At 43.5% G+C, this 19,087-nt stretch overlaps 2 protein-coding genes across 2 annotated transcripts in view; one reads left to right on the top strand and one right to left on the bottom strand.

Moving 5' to 3' along the window:
* PGM5 (phosphoglucomutase 5) overlaps window positions 1-4,547 on the top strand; it is a 66,093-nt gene extending 61,546 nt beyond the window's left edge. Inside the window, exon 11 of the mRNA XM_054986529.1 lies at window positions 325-4,547. Within this exon, the coding sequence (XP_054842504.1) occupies window positions 325-414 (90 nt within the window). The 3' untranslated portion in view covers window positions 415-4,547. The remainder of the gene's footprint in view (window positions 1-324) is intronic.
* Window positions 4,548-7,137: 2,590 nt separating this feature from the next.
* On the bottom strand, window positions 7,138-11,766 carry TMEM252 (transmembrane protein 252). The gene is made up of 2 exons (XM_054987481.1): window positions 11,443-11,766; window positions 7,138-8,809 (listed from the first exon to the last, which is right to left on the bottom strand). The coding sequence occupies exons 1-2, from the start codon at window positions 11,739-11,741 to the stop codon at window positions 8,542-8,544; spliced, it is 567 nt and encodes a 188-aa protein (XP_054843456.1). The 5' UTR covers window positions 11,742-11,766; the 3' UTR covers window positions 7,138-8,541.
* Between the last annotated feature and the right edge of the window lie 7,321 nt (window positions 11,767-19,087).

Genomic DNA, 19,087 nt, shown 5'->3' with positions numbered 1-19,087 from the left:
TGCAACCAAATTTTGAACACAATCTGGAGGAAGGTGGAAAACCCCAGATTGTTGGATTTCCTGACTTGCAAGTGCTGAAACACTCTAATCAAGTGTGATAAGTGGTTCTTGGCATCTATTAAAGGAAGGGATGGAATTGCATAATCTATGCTGTACAGGTCTGTCCTCAAGGAGCTACCAGTGAATTTTGTGCAAAAAAATTTCGTATATCTCTGAGCCTGTCTGTGAAGTTTCAGCTGATTTAAAACTATGTTAACGAAAGGGCTACTTGTTATATCACAAGCTTTCCACTAAACAGCATTTTACTGTTTGCTTTTCTTTTAGGCTGTGCTGAGTCCACTTATAGCAATTGCACTGAAAATATCTCAGATTCACGAGAGGACAGGTCGTAAGGGTCCTACTGTCATCACCTGAACCAAGGAAGGATTGCTAACCCTGGGCCAAAAATAAGAAGGCAAGGGAGGAAGAAGCTCTTGCTCGGACACACCATCTGTTTGTGCCTTTGTATTATTCTAAGGGTTTGAGGTCAATGGAGGGGAGGGCAGGGGAACGGGGACAGAAATTCATTTCTGATCATATTGTTCTGCTAAGACTGTGGTGCATTTACTTCTGTACTATGGCTTCAGTATCATCTTATACTCAAAAATAACCAAAGAGAAAGCTCCCTTACATCTAGATTCAGTTATCACAAAATACTAGATTGCTGTGAGCTCCATTTTGTGTTTTGTGCTTGCAAAGCAGGAGTGGGCTACATATAACCCCTGTTGGACTTTGGTATAATGCACAGCCACTTATTACTATTTTGTGACTCTTGGCTTCAACTGAAAAAGAGAAGAAAAGAGTTTGTGGTAGCCAAGGTAAATATGGAATTTAAAGGAATACTTTTCAAAATACATTTCTCATGTTTTCTAAACCCACCCTATTGGTTTGGATGGGCTGCTTCATGTTTTGAACTGGTGATAACAGAGCTCTTGGTCACTCCAGCTGGTTGGAAGACTCAGCTGCTGTGAAGGGCTGGTCGTACTGCCTAAGATGCCAGGAATTGTTTCCTCATTATGAAGCGCCACACCAAGCATAAAGTCAGAGCCATGCAGCTCAAGTTCAGAACCACAGTTGTGGGTTCTCAAATTCCTACCAGTTATAGATGTGTAGTCTGATCCTATGCTTGCTTGCTCAGTAGTAACTCAGTTGAAGTGAGTTCAATGGACCTACTCTTGTGTAAGTGGGCATAGAAGTGCAGCCTGAAATTCAGATCTGATATAATTGATATCCTGTTCAAAATGAACTGACAGCTGCCAGTCCTGATCGCACAGATGAAGTTGCACAAATAAGTACAGTTTCTGTATCAATGGAAGTTGGGCATCAATCGTATTCATGCATATGTTATATAAATTAAGACATTTTGAATTTATAGGGTGGAGAACAAAACTGCTATCCAGCCAGCTTCCATTTTCTGCTCTTCTTTGCAGTGTTCATCACATCCCCAACAGCACAAATGTTTTACATGTATAATTTATGTGCTCACAATAAAGAAGTGAAATTGCTCTTTCCCCTCCCCCTGCTAAACCTTTCTGTATTTTAATGTGATTATGTGCGTTGTCCTCAATTTTCATTTAGTGGTGATAAAAGGAAGTGTCAGGAAAATGGTTATTATTTAACCATTTGCCTTATCAGAAATCTGTATCTTCTGTTAGTCTTCACTGTTTTGGGAAGGAAAGTGCTGCAGCCTCCCCTCCGCCCCTTAAGAATAAATGATATATTATGAACGGTTATCTAACAGTGCCATCCTTAATAGAGTTAAACCCTTTTAAATCCATTGCGGTCAATAGCATTGAAAAGGTATAACTCAGTTTAGGATAGCAGTTTACTCATTTTAAAACCTTTATTTCTCTCAAGATGAACTTGTGTTCCACCATTTTAGGGAGGAGTGGCCACTGGCACAGTAAAACTTTTACACCAGAAGGGACACACGACCCATCTAAGAAGCCAGTCTTAGAATTCAAGCTCATATGTCAGAAATGCTCCCACTGAGTGCTCAGTTATTTCTTGATTTAACCAGAATACAGTGCAGGATTGGCATTGTACTCTAGGTAAATAAGTCCACTGTAACTGAACAAAAACATCTCTGACATATTGTTTTGAACTCTGAGCCCCATAATATGGAAATTATTAGGCAGAGGTTAGTAATGTCATTTAATTAGGAATAGGACCCAGAAAATCTAGCATTCACAGATTCATCTGAGAAATGTCAGTTCCATGTGTTCTGTTTACATTTTGTTTAGGGTTTTTAAAGAAACCATGTGCAGTTGGAAGTGACCCATATTCCTCATTATTTCTCGCCAACTTGTGTTTCTGTGGCTTTCTTGAAGTATTATGAATAGCCTTGAAATGTTGCATCAGAAACGGTCCTCAAAGAACAACCACTGCCTTAGAGCAGCTTTCTGCACAGAGCAGCTTTTCTGCACAGTTCCACTCAGATGAACCGAATGTTGTTTTGGCTCTTTTTAATCTCATGATGCTAGAAGACATGTGTGGCAGCCATTTAAACCCCCAGTGTGGTGTCTTTGAACTATTCCAGAGCAATTTACACTCTATCAGAAGTCATTATTGTCTTAAAACTTTAAATGGATGGGAGGTTGGGAAAGGCAGGCTGAAAGGTTGTGAGTTCAAGATTACTTGATTTGAAGTGCATTGCAGTTCATTGAACAAGGTGTGTTGGATTATTTCCTTGACTGTAAGCACACTGCTGTCATTTTGCATAACCCTGGTCAAGAAACAGCAACCCTGTTTTCCAAGATGCACTCTTTAACAAGCGTGCATGATAGCCAGCTGTGATAGATAGGAATGCTATAGTTCTGAGTCTTTTGGAGCACTGGGTCTTGAGAAGGATTTTGTCCCTAATGAAATACCAACTGCAGTTGCCCTTGAACTGTAATGAACTGAGTACAATTTTCAAACCGCTCTTCTAATTAACTTAGCTGTCTGAAAACTATAGAATGCTTTATCAGAGGTCTGTCGGAACAGATTGAGCAAAGAAGGAGGATGGCTTCGGAAGTATTTGGATGTAACAAATGGTTCTTGTGCTTGTGAAAGAATAGCACCGCTCCACCTAAGGGACACAACATTTAACTGACAAGATCATTTTGTGCATGTGACTCATTTGAATGTTTTTCTTCTTTGGGAACAGAGGTGCTCCTGTATGTCATTTGTGGAGATGGCTTTTGTGCAATTTGACACTTTTTTATAGCATAGTGCAATTCATTGCGATGGTCATAGTGCAATTTTAGTGCCTTATGCTTTTGGGAATTAATTTAGTTTCTTTTTTGATATTTGTCAAAACTTTCTATGACATTTAATAGCCTTATTTCTGCCTTGCATGAAATTCCTGATGATGGGGCGCAGCCCAACCTGATAGAACACAGATTGTTTTGTAGCTGCATCAATGTTATTGAGGCTCTAATCAATTGTTTTCTCACTTTTAAAAACACGATTTATTGCAGTATTATTAAATATCTTTTTTAAATCAAATGAAATTTCATGGTTCCTTTTTATATCACTAGTATGTCCACAACCATTAGGCTATAAATGTCATGTGGCAGAACACTGCTGTCTTCCTGTGATGTTGCAGTTGTCTGTCTGGGAGGGACCACAGCCCCATGTGAGACCCCACTGAGGCAGATGCTGCTGCCATCCAAATGTCACTTATGGCAGCAGCATCCTCACTCATAAGCATGCAGCACTAGGGATGGCTAAGCCTGCCTCTCCATGGCCTCTGGGAGCTGCTCTTACAGGCACAGGTGCCAGAGTGGACAGAAGAAGTTGGCAACTTGAGTCCTCAGATCCATTTATTATTTGCCGTTTAACAAAGCCTGGGTTGTTCCTCAGTTGTCTCTCTGTCTGTCTGTGAGCTCATGACAAGCCCTCCCGGCCCCACCTCCTCTCCTGCATCTCTGACTTTCCCTTGGGGATGCCCCTTCACACATCTAAGAGGGTGGGTGCAGCAGGCTCAGAAATGCCTATTCTGGGGTGGCTGCAATCGGTTTTCCAGGGGAAAAACAAGGCATTAATACTTTATCCCATAAATATGCCAGTTAATACAGTTTATATGCTAACTAAATCATAAATGATGCATTTTATGTTGTTAAAGTAGTAAAATAGATTTAGGTTTGATAGGAAAGTAAGTATCGCATATATTTCAATTTCCCTCTAACATTTCTAGTTTTTATTTGAAAGGAGGTGGGGAATGTTCCATGTCTTCAAAATTGCTGGAAGCGTGACATCTTTAGTACCTCCAATATCTCTATTATCAGTTCTCTGCTGTGCTGCATTATCCGAGTAACACTCCCCGCCTCTCACAATACTAATACTAATATTTAAGCCAAAGAAGACCAGTTTGGTTCTTGAACTTGACTTGAAACATCCCAGCCTTCTATAAATCAATTTACTTTATCCAATTTGGTTAAATTAAACAGATTCAAATACAGTTTTCGGCAAATACGATTGTATAAGGTCAAGATCATGCAAAATAAAATGTGAAAATATTTTCTGCTTCAGAAGAGTTACTGGCATTCTTTTCATTTCATCTATATTTTGCTTCTTTCCAGACTTCTCTGAAGGCATGGCTTATTACATTTTATGGGTGAAAAAATGAATCGCTTAAAAACACATTGATTCTGTTGACAACTTGTCTCTTCTTGATTCTTCATGGCTTAACCTGTTCAATTTTTTGTTCGCAGTGTTAATTTAATTATGCTGTACTTTAAAATGCTACCTTTTCCTGTGAGTGTTTACATTGAATACACAAAGTATTTTACATAAAATACACAAGGTACAAATTAGAATACACAAGATACAAATTGGAAAATGAGAATTGGAGAAAGTAGGTACATTACAACAGGGCCGATTCCAGACGACTAACCTGAAGGTGCTGCATGCCGCCATGTTCCGGATCGCGACGGGGAAAACGCGATATTTCGCGTTTTCCCTGTTGCGATCCGGAACATGGCGGCATGCAGCACCTTCAGGTTAGTCGTCTGGAATCGGCCTAGGTGGAGCTCTCTGAAATGTGAGAGGCAAAATTCTACTTTTCTCTGTAGAATCCTGAGGCAGAAACAAATTTCCTAGATTTCAGGAAGATGTTTTACATTGGAAAAGGTAAGATTTACCCTTTCCCCTATGGATATTCAAGAAGAGAGGGACCGTGTTTACTGTCCTTTACAGACACTAACAGAATCTTCTTAAGTACAGTTACATCCTTCAAAGTCCATTGCAGTCGACAGGCATAAGAACAGCGTGACTCCGCTTTGCCTGACGCTGTGAATGAACAGTGGATTTAGAGAAGAAGCCAAAACATTTAACACATAGGACTACATTTGCAACTGTTATAGGGATAGGGATTATTGACTGGGATCTTCCCAGTCTGAAGATATGTAAAAAAAATCTTGGTTCTTGAATATACAAGTGTCACATTCTACCTCTGCTCTGCAGCACCCTTCAGCAAGACCCTCTCTCAGACTGGTGCACAGCCCCATTTGTAAGGCAGAGGTTGAGAAACATATGCTCTGCCCCCTCCAACACTCCTGCAAGGTAGGCACTCTGCATAGCGTGCCACGACACCTGAATGCATAGTGGGCCACAACACCCCATTCTTAAGGACCTTTCCTTGTGCCAGAGCAGCTGCCCCCAAGGGGTATGGAGTAACGCTGACCAGCAGTTGGGACATGCAAGAGAAATTAAGGCAATGATCCTTAACTAAAGCACAACTCTGGGGCAATTCAGGTACAAGACTAAAGGATACAGGCTGAAGAAAATAAAGCAACAAAGAATTGTTACTAGTTAAGGAAATTACAGCTGCTTCTCACCAGCTCCAATGTGGAGGCTGGTAGGAGAGTCCTTCATAGGCACCGGCCCGTCCATGCAGATGAGGATGCACACATCTGTCACTGCTCTCTCCCACAGATGTTCTTGCCCTGCCTCATTTAATGGCAGCAAGTTTCTTTATATATCAGCAAGATATGCTCTCCTAAATGTAGTTGTGTGTGTGGGGGCGGGGGTCTCTTGAAAATAAAACAGCCCCAAATCAAAGAGCTACTGTAGACATGCCAAGGCGCTTGCTGTCTTTTTCTTTTTGAATAGGTAGTATTGCGGCTGCTGTTGCTGTGATAATTGCTGTTGAATTTCCTTCCATTTCAAAAAGGGCTTGCACAGTGATGGGGGGGGGGTTGCTGCACTTCGAAGCCTTAATTTAGAGTATAGAAACTACTTATATGCTTCCTTCTGTTTGGGTAAGTATCATGATTTAGGGGCAGGTGGCAAGCTGGTAAAAAAAAATTTTTAAACCCAGTCTGGCACAGGGTAGAGGTGTAGAATTAGGGTTGCCAGCTCCAAGTTGGGAAATTCCTGGAGATCTGAGGGGTGAAACCTGGAGAAAGTGGGGTTTGGGGAGGGAAAGGACCTTGGCACGGCATAATTCCAGAGTCCACCCCCCAAAGCAGCCATTTGCTCCAGGTGAACTGATCTCTGTGGCCTGGAGACTAGTTTTAATTCCGGGAGATCTCCAGCCACCACCTGGAGGCTGGCAGCCCTATGTGGAATACAGTTTGGCCCCAAGAGTCTTAGCCCTCAGCTCCATGCTTAGCTCATAAATCTCTGGACAAGTGTCTGTCTCAATCTAAGCTGCTGTGTGAGCATAAGAATAAAGTGCCATGCAAAGTGTTTGCTGTTTACACCTGCAAAATGTTACACAAATTAGTAAACAGAGGTCTGGAAGAAAATTCTCCAGACTAGAAAAATGGTACTTTACATTGTACTGTGTGACAAAACATGAAAATATGGGCTAACAATAGGAGATGTGGATGCTGCGCATTCATTTGTGTGTTTTAAAAAGAGAAGGGGTGTCTTACACAGGGACAACATGATGTGAGGGGCAGAAGCAGATGCCAATGTATCAAGGAAAGTTGTGTTCCTAAACTGAAAGGCTGTGTGGGCTCTTTCCTCAGCCTTGGAGCAACTGATTGGAACCGTTTCTGAAGCTCTGCTAACAAAAGTATTACAACCTGTTTGAAGTTGTGCTTGTGCTTCCATGCTTGTTTTTACCCCATTCTACAAGCAAACACCATTTTTTACAGAACCTTTTTGTTTTTAAGTACAAAACTTTATTGTAAAAAAAGAATAGTGCAATACAATATTAGCCGGTATGTAAACCAGATTGCTTCAGCCACATCACAAGAGCATTGTCCTTACAAAATAACAAATAAATGCCATTTGTTAGGTCATGAATCAGGTGATTTTTCCACTCAAAATTAGCCAATACTATCAGAAGACAAAGCTGATGTCAAAACACAGGAGATACAAATTAGTAAGTATGGACCCATAACGATGATATGGCTGCAATCCTAAAAACACTTTTCTGGGAGTAAGTCCCATTGAATAAAGTAGGGCTTTCTCCTGAGTAGACCTGTCTTGACATCTCTCCCTAAAGCTAGTATTTCACATACAGTGCTCAGCTTCCATACCCCAGCTGGCCATTGACTGTGGGTCAGTCCAAAGACCTGGGCCATTTTCACTCAAAGTCTGAGGGTCAGTTGAAATGGGGTAGGTTGCAATGGGAAACTGCTATTTTATACTGCTTTTAAAATCCTTTTTTCAAAACAAGAGAGACTGAACAAATGTTTTAACAGTGATATTACATCTTCTGTCAGTTGAAATGCTGTGCCTTTAGGGCTAGAGCGAGGCCTCTGTAAACTTGTTTCTTAGACACAGATCTCACACAAGAGTATCACAATGCTTTAAAAGGCTGCATAATCAGTTTGAAATAGAGATTTTTGGATTTAACTTGCATAGACTTCAGCGGAACTACTTGAGTTTTAAGCCACAAGCCTTTCATTTTGGCTGGGTGGTCCAGGAAAATTAAATCTTAAAGTTATTAAATAATCCATCACAATTTGGATCTAATTTTCTACAGTAAGACCTTTTAAATTAATAAAGGCAGTCCAAAAAAAAAGAGTCTCTTATGCCAATGCTAGAATGCATTTGCTCCTTAACAACGGTCTCAGTGTGCATCTGTAGGTCTCTTCAATCCATTTCTTTGCCATGGGTGTCTTTTTCCCTTGTGCTTGCTTTCTAAAGCCATCCTGAGTCTGAAACCTCATCTTGCTGCTCTTAATAATATAACATTGGTTCTTACAGGTATTTCTTTAACAGGAACAGAATAAACATATAATATGTAAACAAACAGACCCAGTGTTGCCAACCAGCTGTTAATACTGACTTTGCTCAGCAACATCATTATTCATATTGTTAGCAGCCCCAGATTTCATTCCTGTCCTCAGGTACCAAGTTATTCTGTGATTCCACACAGCCAGCCATTAAAGGCTCCGACTGCAAGGCTATCTTTATGCTCAGTACTGCATTACACACGGAGTAACCCAGTCCTACTTTTGTCTTGACGCTCTTTTGCACGAAGTGCCTTAACGGTTGCCTTTATCCCCGAACAGTAGGCATGACTTATCTTTTCTGCAAGTCCTTTGACAGTCTGTTTGATTAGGGCTGTGACGCAGGTGCATTAGAAGTCTCTTGAAGTGCCGAGTCACATTCGGCAGCTGGCTGTTGCTGCACAGATACTTCGTATGACGGTGGCTGTTGTTCCTGAGAGCTGGCCTCCTCGATGAAATCCAGACTGCTTTCTGTGTATAGAGGTGGAGGTATGTTGTAGGACTCTCTTTCTTCTTCCAGTAGGCAGACTGGCAGCGGGAATGTCTGCTTTTCAGGATCAGTACTATCCTCATAAGTTGGGGGATAGAAGTCAGGCCTGCATGAAACAGCCAAGATAAACACACGCTATGTTAGATCTATGTGAAATTGTAACAGGCTATTAGGTCTTGTCTTGAGAGGATTGGCATCATGCCACAATGTGCATCTGCCCTACTCTTCAAAGACCACATCTGCTCCTTACAATGCCCTCTCCTTCAAAGGCTAAACCAAGGTATAGACTCTCCCAGCCATTTCCATGACCACAAAAATCAAAAGTGACTCTGTTTGCATGTCAGGCCTCCTGGTTGGATTACTGATGCATTTTCAAGTGATAAGATTTTGCCAAGGTAAAGGAAACTTTATTTCTGCCCAGATGCATGCCAGTCCTTTTCTTCTATTAGAGCCCCCCTCCCCCCCCCCCCGGCGCACACACACAACTTGAAAAGGAAATACATATTCTGTGTCTAAGCTGATTGCACAGGGTAATTTATTTTGCAGTACAGGCCATGAGTTCTTTCAAACTGTTAAATCTTCCCCTGGTTATCTTACCAGAGTATGTACTTGGACGTATTTATAGAGCTGCCTTTGGTGAGCGTTTATGATGCTGTTACAACAATGGAACAGGAAGTGACATTTGCATCAATGGCCCAGTCACTAATTCTGTCAGGCTTCAGGCCAGCTAGGCTTAAGGAAGTGTTCATTGTTGAAGCATCCGTCTTCACTTAGGAATGGCAAAGACAACAGTTACAGGAACCTCAGGCACAGATTGTGCTGTGAATAACTTTTGCCTTTGTAAGAATTACTGAAGCAAAAAACTAAGCTATATGGGAAAGTATAGCATCTGAGTTACATGTTTGGGAGGGAAGAATATACTGCAGGGCCAAGTGTGCCAATGGATCCGAGCTAGATTTCAGCATATATAATTTGACATTAATCTATTCATGTATACAGTGCTTCTACATGAATTGCAATTTAGCTCATAGAAGTGCATGTACTACTGCAACAAATTTCAATTCCAGTTCCCAGTATTTGGTTCAGATATACCAAGATGTTTCCGTCATGAAACTGTATACCAGCAGCAATTTGGAGATAAAATGCAAGAAACTAGTTTCATGCAAGAAACTAGAAACTCTGGTAATTTAGTTATGTACTTGTTACAGGATGTGTGGGTGGGACTGTGACACTGGTAGAGCATCTGCTTGCCACGCAGAATTTCTCTGGTTCAGTCCCGGTATCTCTAGTTAAAAGCCTGAGATGGTAGGGAATTGTGAAAGACCTCTGCCCAAGACCCTGAAAACTGATTGCCAGTCAGCATAAACAATACTGACCTTAATAGACCAATGATCTAATTCAGTGTGAGGCAGCTTCATGCGTCTGTGGGCATGCTACTTTCCCCTCTAAGGTGCATAGAGAGGTGTTTCGTGCTCACAACAGCTTTGTGAGGGAGGCTAGTCAGAGAGCCAATAACACAACCAAGATTTCTAAGAGCAGAACCACAAGTGACAAAAGGCACAGATTGGACACTTGTCTGCTTCCCTCAAGTTTTGATGGGAAATGTAGGCAGCTTGGTGGAATGTTGGACAAGTGACAGTTGAAAAGTCCATTAGACAGCAGTCAGAGAGCGAAGCTGCGAGACCAGGATGCCTACATTTCCCATCAAAACTTGAGGGAAGCAGACAAGTGTCCAATCTGTGCCTTTTGTCACTTGTGGTTCTGCTCTCAGTCAGCCTGAAAGCTGAAAAATGACTTTGCCTGGTTCCCCTACATTCTACCACTATACTGGGTCTGTTCATCATGACACAGTATGGAAGTTAGAAAAATGTTCCGAGCACAATACCCAGAGGGACCATTTCACTTTTACACACACAAGTCAAAATAGAATTGGACAAAAATTAAAACTGGACTAAAATTAAATGAACAATTATGTCAGAATCAGTTTGGTTTTAGGAAACAAACAGGATCAAGGGAAACATTGTAATCTCAACTTTTGTAGAAGACAAGGAATTGGAACCCTTTTATAACCCTTCAAGCTAGAATAAAATGTGCACTAGACTACAGAAGACATAGACAGATGATTACGACAGGGGAATAATATACTGCTTTGTGAGCTTGTTTAGGCTAAGAGTTTCCAGGGCATACATTTAATAAAGAGAGTAATCAGTTGATGTGAAACAAATATCCAGGAAACTAAATAATAGAGATGGAAGGTGAACAGAAGGAATTAAATAATAGAGATGGAAGGTGAACAGAAGGAATTAAAAGGAGAGAAGGTATCGGAAATGAAAGAAAACATGCCAGCTGATCTGAGAGAAATGTATATGAATAAATATATGGCATATAGTTTGAAGTAGATGTGAAACAGAAACATTTGGTAAAATGGAAAGAAACAGGAAGCACAGAATACAAAAAATGTTTAAAGTGAATTAGACAGAAAGGAAGACTAATGAACAAATATTAGATAGGCAGGGATGGACGCCAAGGATGAAGAGGCAATCCAGCGTAACAGGACATGCCGGTATTCCTAAAAGGAAACTGGAAGGAAAGATGGCAAGAGGAAGACCTGAAAACATAAAACAATTGAAAGGGGGGGAAAGGGTGAAGATGTCTGGGGATCTGAAAAGGCTTGCACGGTACAGAAAAAAGTGGTAGTATTAAAAGACAAAGTTACACACTGAATCACATCAGACATACCTGTCTATGGTAGTGATATGACTATCTCGAAATCTAGGATTTTGCTGGATAATTCTGTGGAATAAGCTCTTGTGCTTGCTGGCCTCATGATAAGTGCTCCAGAAAATCCCCGAGATGAGAAGGAGGAACCCCAGTGGCAAAAGGAAATATGCAATAGGCACTTTATTGCACTTGCAGGCAGAGGAGCCTGCCGAGATGCAAACGGCCCCTGAGCAGATAATGGCAAAACCGAGGAGGAGCACGCACAAGCGAAGAAACGAGAAAAGGTTCTTTGGCATCTTTGCAGTTAGCCCCAGCATTTGGTTCTGCCTGGGTAGAGCTCCTTCAACTCTGCTTCCTGCCTAAGTCGTTGATGGTTTTATAAGTTCAGTGATCAATTGGCCTTTGGACAAGGAAAAGAGGCAGGTACTGTTAAGATACTCATTAACCATTTGAAGCAGCTGTAATATCCCAAGAGATTAATTTATAATCAAATCATGGCTTGAGATGCTTCCTGTATTGTTCTGCTGCCAGCATAAACTCAGCAAACTTTTCCTGTTAAGGATGCAAATGGCTGGCTGTAGAAATGGCAGCTTGGATCGGAACAACAGAGGGAGGCTGTTTCCGGTCTATGGACAACCTGTTTCGACCCAGTCGTTTTTTTGTTTTTGTTTTTAAAAAATCATTGTTAATCCTCCATAAATGGATGGAGAAAGTTTTATTGTACATTCAGACATCACATTCACACATCACAATAAACCATGTTTTGCAATAGTGGTTTGATCAAAGCCCAGTGAATTGCATGGTGTCTGAATGCACACAGTCCAAAAAACTGTAGACTGATCAATTTCCTCCTTCTGCCTCCCTTTTAGCCAACTGCCATTCCGTTGCAGATAACCTGAATCTTTGACGTTTCTGAGCGGGTATATTCTGCTCTTCAGGTAGCAGGATAAAGACCTGGGGACAGGAAGGAGGGTAAGAACATAAGAATATAAGCAAAGCCATGTTGGATCAGGCCAGTGGCCCATCCAGTCCAACATTCTGTCACACACAGTGGCTAGAAATCCAGTGCCATCTAAAGGACTGTCAGTGAGGCCAGGACACCAGAAGCCCTCCCACTGTTCTATTTGTGTTCTATTTGGCTTCCATACACCTTTATGCCGTAGTGACGGTATTTGAAAATTCTGATAGAAATAAACAGTGGCTGAAGGAAAGAGTAATGGAGAGAAGTGAGGGTGGGGGGGAATGAACGTGTCCTAGAAACCAGGAACATGCCATTGTTCTTGCTAGCAGTTGGGTTACGCTTCAGCTACACCAAACAGTGCTCAGGGTTTCCAGAAATGCTTGCTTCCATGATCTTCAGCACTAATGGTGAGTTCTGTTATTGTTCCAAATAAGCAGTTTTGCAATGTGATCATCGTTATGCACACTGCCTTATGCACACTGCCTGAGAAGTGCACATGTTCATGTGGGTAAGAAAATGTACAAAGGAATCAAGGACACTGAAGCAAAAGGAGCCACCCAGTCACGCCATAAAACCTGCTATAAATCCACCCAGAGCTGTTTTAGCTTCTGCTAACTTCATTGTTGCTGTTCCTTTATCTGCTTTTATGTCCCAGAGTCTCTCCAAGTAAACCTGCCAATAGCGTTGGTTATTATTAAATACTTAATAATACCAGTAACAAAGGCAACAGTACACAAGGAAGTATTGTGTACAGTGATGTCAGTGAAGAAAGTCTTTCTAGTATCCACATAGCTGGGGTTAAACATGACACAGTAAAAAAACTTAGCTACAGCTGACAAGCATAAAGGCTGCATTCAGACATGATAAACTGAGGTCTGTTAAAATCTTAGTTGTTATAACAAATGGTAATCTACCAGACTCGAGTAACAAATCCCAGTGTGTGTGTAAATTCTTGTTTTTCTATTTCTCTTATACCTCCCAAACATTTCCCTCCTGTGTTGTCTCTGTGGTTAGGTGGTCATGAAGCATGGCTCTACTTAACTTGTGATTTATGATCTCCAAGATCACTATAAGTATAAACTGTGGTTAGCAAATCAGCCATAAATCCTAGTTTGAAATCCCAGCAGTACTGAACCACCTGCATTCAAACATCACAATTAAATGTGATTTGGACAGGTCATTGTTTATCATTACATCTGAATACAACCTAATAGAAAATGCTATATTTTATGGTTTAGACATGGGGCTAGATCCAGTGATATGTTAAAAGAAACGAAGATACTCTTAGTACAGTTTCACTAGCTCAAGCCAAAGCTCAAGAGCTACTCCAGCACATAGTGTTTGATTATTGTGCTCATTAATCATGAGCATAATGAATGTTCTTATTCAACTTCCAATTGTATGGTTGTTTATCCCATAAAAATTAGCAATCTTACTATATAATTGAGTAAGCGTATTTCAGACAACTGACTTTATATCTTGTTTCACCACCAGAGGGCACTGCCATGGAGGGAAGCCTAGGAAAGGCACCATGTCCCTCCAGAAAACATGCCATGGTGGGAAGCCCAGGCCGGGAGCAGGATGGGAGCAGGTGGCAATGCCCGCCTCCTACCTTCACCCAGCTGGTATTAGGAGCAGATCAGATGGCAATGCTCACCCCCCTGCCTTAACCCAGTTGGTACTGAGAGCAGAGCAGGGGGCAATGCCCACCCCCGTCTTAACCTAGCTGGTATTAGGAGCAGAGCAAGTGGCAATGCCCACCTCCTGCCTTAACCCAGCTGGTATTAAGAGTGAAGCAGGTGGCAATGCCCAGCCTCCTTCAGCCAGCTGGGATCAGGAGCAGAGCAAGTGGCAATGCCTGCCCCCTGCCTTAACCCAGCTGGTGTTAGTAGCGGAGCAGGTGGATATGTCCACTCCCACCTTAATCCAGCTGGTATTAGGAGTGGAGCAGGCGGCAATGCCCTCCCCGTGCCTTAACCCAGCTGGTATTAGGAGTAGAACAGATGGTAATGCCCACCCACCTCCACCTTAACACAGCTGTTATTACGAGTGGAGAAGGTGGCAATGCCCACCCCTGACCTTAACCCAGCTGGTATTAGAGGCAGGGCACTTGGCAATGCCTACCCCCCCTTCACCCAGCTGGGATCAGAAGCCACTGCCTTAACCCAGCAGATATTAGGAGTGGAGCAGGTGGCAATGCCCACCCCCCACCACCTTAACCAAGCTGGGATCAGGAGCAGAGCAGGTGACAATACCTACCCCCCCTCAATCAGCTGGGATCATGAGCAGATCAGATGGCAATGCCCACCCTCCTTCACCCAACTGGGATCAGGACTGGAGCAGGTGACAATGCCCCCCTCGCCTTAACCCAGCTGGTATTAGGAGCAGAGCAGGTGGCAATTGCCCATCCCCCACCTTAACCCAGCTGGTATTAGGAGTGGAGCAGGTGGCAATGGCCTCCCCTACCTTAACCCAGATGGTATTAGTGGGGGAACAGGTGACAATGCCAACCCCCCGCCATCACCCATTTGGGATCAGAAGTGGAGCAGGTTGCAATGCCCACCTCATGCCTTCACCTGGCTGGGATCAGGCATAGAGCATGCCCTTCTTCCCTTCACCCAGCTGGGATAAGGAGCAGAGCAGGTGGCACTGCCCGCCTTCTTCAACCTACTGGAATAAGCCACTGAGCAGGCAGCAATGCCCACCCTGTCTTCACTGTGCCAGAGTCAGGAGCCAAGCATGCAATTCCTGCCCCCCCTTCAACCTGCTGGAATCAGGAGCAGAGCAGGGGGCAATGCCCACACCTTCCTCACCCAGCTGGGATCAGGAGCAGAGCAGGTAGTAAAGCCCGCCACCCACCTTCACCTGTCATGATCAGGCACAGAGCAGGAGGCAATGCCTGTTCCTCTCTTCACCCAGTGGGGAGCAGGTGGCAATGCCCACCCCCTTTCACCCAGTTGGAATCAGGCTAGGAGCAGGCGACAATGCCTGCCCCCCTTCACCCAGCATGTATCAGGCATGGAGCAGGTAGCAAAGCCCACCACCCCTTCACATGGCCGAGATCTGGCAGATCAGGTGTGGAGCATATGACAATGCCCACCCTCCTTCCTTCACCTGCTGGAATCAGTGACGGAGGATACCTGCCTGCCTGTCCTCCCCTTTCTAGAGCCCGTATTTTTTTGCCACAATGGGCTTTGTTGCTAGTTAATCATAAATACTGTGAGCAAGTGCATTTTCACAGTAATTTTCTCAGGTGACCTATTTGGGGCCATTTTGAAACAGAGCAATTTGTACCTGTAACTTCCTGGAAAATGCCCACACAACAAAAAGGAATATATATTATTGACCCTATTGAATGATACCTTGCGCTGTAGCTTGCATATGTAGATACAATAACTTACGCTTAGCACATAGTTTATTGTTAGCATTTTTACTTGTGCCATGAATGTTGTACATACTGAAATGTTCCTTTGGATCCAACCCACTGATTTGTTAACATTTTTATTTGATTTTAATCCTTTTAAGAATGAAACTACATTTTATGAAGCAATTGGGGCTTCCAACGCTGTCTTTGCCTCATAATGTTTATTCAGGGACAGAGAGACTAGAGAAAAGCAGCAGGTAGGTTAAGGGTGGTTAACCCCCTCCTACTTGCCAGTTCAGTTCATTTTTTCACCTCCACCACAGCCCCTTCTGAGATTTCTGAGACTGTTGTTTCAAGGTTACACTTGGCCTACAATGGATGTGGGCTGCTGGAATGATGGAGGTTGTGTGTTCCCTTTTCAATGCATCTGTGCCAATCAGGTCCACCAGAACTTGTGCATGACCTGATATGCAAGTAGAAAATCATATACATTTTTTTTAGAGGATTAATCTGAAGGACAGAACTTTTGTTAGTATCTGAAACCAACTTCGAGTCTATGATGGAGAGAAAATAAGAGGCAGAATGAGAACCAAAAGCTTTGCCCTTCTTTTTCAATTGGTTTAGCTGGGAAATAGTAATGGATAGCCAGATCTGTACATTGGCCGTCTCTTGCAGGGAACTCACTAGACTCTTGGTTGATTGCCTTTTTAGGGGCAATTGTAGAAACAGTCGAGTCTAAGAGAGCAGATGCTTTGGACAGGCATCAGAGCAAGGGCCCACTGCCAGCCTTAGGACGATCACAGCCATTGGTCTCTGACCTGTTTATCTCTATAGTGGCAGCAGGACTGTTGCCACTATTGGTGTGTCACTCTTGGGACCCTGTGTCATGCCACTTCCCGTGGCGGCCAAAACAGTAACAGTCCCCCCCTCCCATTCACACCTAGGACAAGAGGGCAAATCTGCAGCTGATGGTTTCAGTCAGTGGTGTAGCATGGGGGGGCACAGGGGTGGTTGCTCTGGGCAGAAAATACATAGAGGCGCAAAATTTCAAAAGGCTGACCAAGGAGAGGCTGAGGAGAGGCTGCGCCGCACCATGGGGAGGCCACCTGCGCTGCTTGCGTGCTGATGGAGCAGCTGGCTCGCTGGGTGCCGAGCTGGCCTTCCTGCAGCGGCTGCTGGCTGAGGAGTGCGCCGAGCTGGCGGCTCAAGCCGAGCTGGCAGCGGTGGCATGGGCAGCTGCGGCAGAGGACGCAGGCTAAGCCACCTAAGCTGGCCAACTGCAACCAGGAGGCTGTGTGCAGCGTCCGCCAGGAGACGGCGGAGTACCGGCACCTGCTGCAGTCCAGCTTGGTTGAGACGGAGGTCCTGTGTGGTTCCGCTGACTCTCTGCACAAGCAGCTGGAGAGCCTGGAGGACGAGCAGAGCACCAAGGTGGCCCACTGCCAGGTAAGGGGCAGAGAGGTGAGTGGCCCAAATTGGCCTGGATTGCACCCCCCCCCCCGCCCCTGCAGAGCACAGGAGCACTCCCAGGGGTTGCAGCTCCCTGCACAATGATGTCACTTGTGACATCATTGTGCAGGCCTGAGAGCACAACACATAAGTGCAGTTCTTGTCTTGCCACTCACGCTACGCTAGACAGGTCCAGTGGGGGCCCAGTTGCCACTAGAGGAGTTAGGCAACATCACCTACTCCTTGCTGCATCTGGACATGGGCCACCACTGGACCTGTCTACCATCGGGACCTGTCAACATTGTGCCATACAGGTTGCCGTGGCAACTTCCTTATGGCTCCTCAATTAGGCTGAGGAGGAATGAATAGCAATTGGCATGCTTATCCACTTGTGTCAAGCAAGCCTGACTAATGCTAGGAGCAGTGGTGCTTAGTTTCCTTCCTCTGTGAGTGATGATCCTAACAGCCATCGCTGCTCATTTGCAGGGCAAGAAGCCCTTAGACAAACAGCTGCAAGCAGCAGTTAGTTCTCACACGCAGTATGCCTATGACCCAAGGTGCACATCTTGTGCCAGCCTGGCCTGGCCTACACAGCTGTGCAGGCATTCCTCACTTTTTGCTATACCACAAGCTCCTTCCAGCTATATTAGGACCATAACATTAGTGGGTGTGGGAAGGGTATCACTAAAGCAGGCTAAAATTAAAAATACTTCTAGTGCAAATAGTACAACTGTTATACCCTTCGATAATTCCTATGTAGAGATATGATCCACCCTTCTTTTGGGCATTGAGTTTAGTTACCTTGTATGAAGTAATTTTTAAAATTACCTTGAGATTTGAACTGGGAATTTGGTTTATTGGGAAAGCATGATATTTTTCTAGGTGCCTGATAAGAGTGAACTCAGTGAGCTTCTGACTCATTCTTATATATATATCGTAAATGGTCATAAAATAATTCCGCAAGTTGCTTTAGAAGTCCTCTTCAGTAGAATCCACTTACAGTGGAATTTGTATCAAAACATGTTTCATGAGGGCTTTCTTTTTATTTTGTATATAAATATGTGTGTCAAGTTTTAAGTTATGATACTATGTAGTCATATACTAGAAGCCCATAATCCATACCACAAACAGCCGTGGGACACAGAGAATCCAGGTTTATCTGCAAGAACTTCCTTTTGATGCTGGCTGCTGTGAGAAAACAGGCATACAAGGAGCTATGACTGATATCGGTCAACCGAATATCAAGAGCCCTGTGGAGGAGCAGCTTGATGGGCTACTTTTCATTGTAAATAGAGACATTTATTGATAAATGATTGATTTTCCCTCCCTTTCCTCACCCAAAGGAGTCTGAGAGGATTACAATCAAACAAAGCGAATAAACCAATCAGTACAACAATCTGTAAACATTTTTTAAACCCAATACAAAGATATTATTGTAGAGTTGTCAACTGCTAGAGATTTGGGGGTGGAACCTGGGGAGGAACCTCAGTAGGATATAATGCCATAGGTATATAATGCCAGAAGGTAATCTGAAGGCAAGGGGATTATAGACCGGCTCCTTGTCACGAACAAATCACTACTTGCTGGGGTTTAGACTTACAGACATGCTACCAAAACTCTGCAGGGATGGATCAGTTACATTGATCTGCTCCCCATAGCCTGATGGATCTGATTGGTTTTTCAGATGGCACAAGGGGATTTTCCTGCTGATATGAACAATGCTCCTGTCAGTACTCTGGAATGAAGAAATGAACAAGGCAATTGACACAATCACTCCTAATTGTCCTCTCTCAGATCTTAAGAGCCCAGGCTGCTCCTGGTTTAAGAGGCTGCAGGTGATAAAAAGACAAGGGAGACATCTAGAGTGACAATGGAGAAAGACTCAGGAT

This window comes from Eublepharis macularius, chromosome 8 (genome assembly GCF_028583425.1).
Source record: "Eublepharis macularius isolate TG4126 chromosome 8, MPM_Emac_v1.0, whole genome shotgun sequence".
Lineage (NCBI taxonomy): Eukaryota > Metazoa > Chordata > Lepidosauria > Squamata > Eublepharidae > Eublepharis > Eublepharis macularius.
The sequence above is the reverse complement of the archived record's forward strand: the minus strand, read 5'-3'. Positions and strand labels throughout refer to the sequence as shown.

Coding starts and splice junctions, on each gene's coding strand:
- TMEM252 (XM_054987481.1), bottom strand. CDS start 11,741: ATGCTGGGGCTAACTGCAAAGATGCCAAAGAACCTTTTCTCGTTTCTT. Junction 8,810..11,442: donor CATATCACTACCATAGACAG/GTATGTCTGATG, acceptor TGTTTCATGCAG/GCCTGACTTCTATCCCCCAA.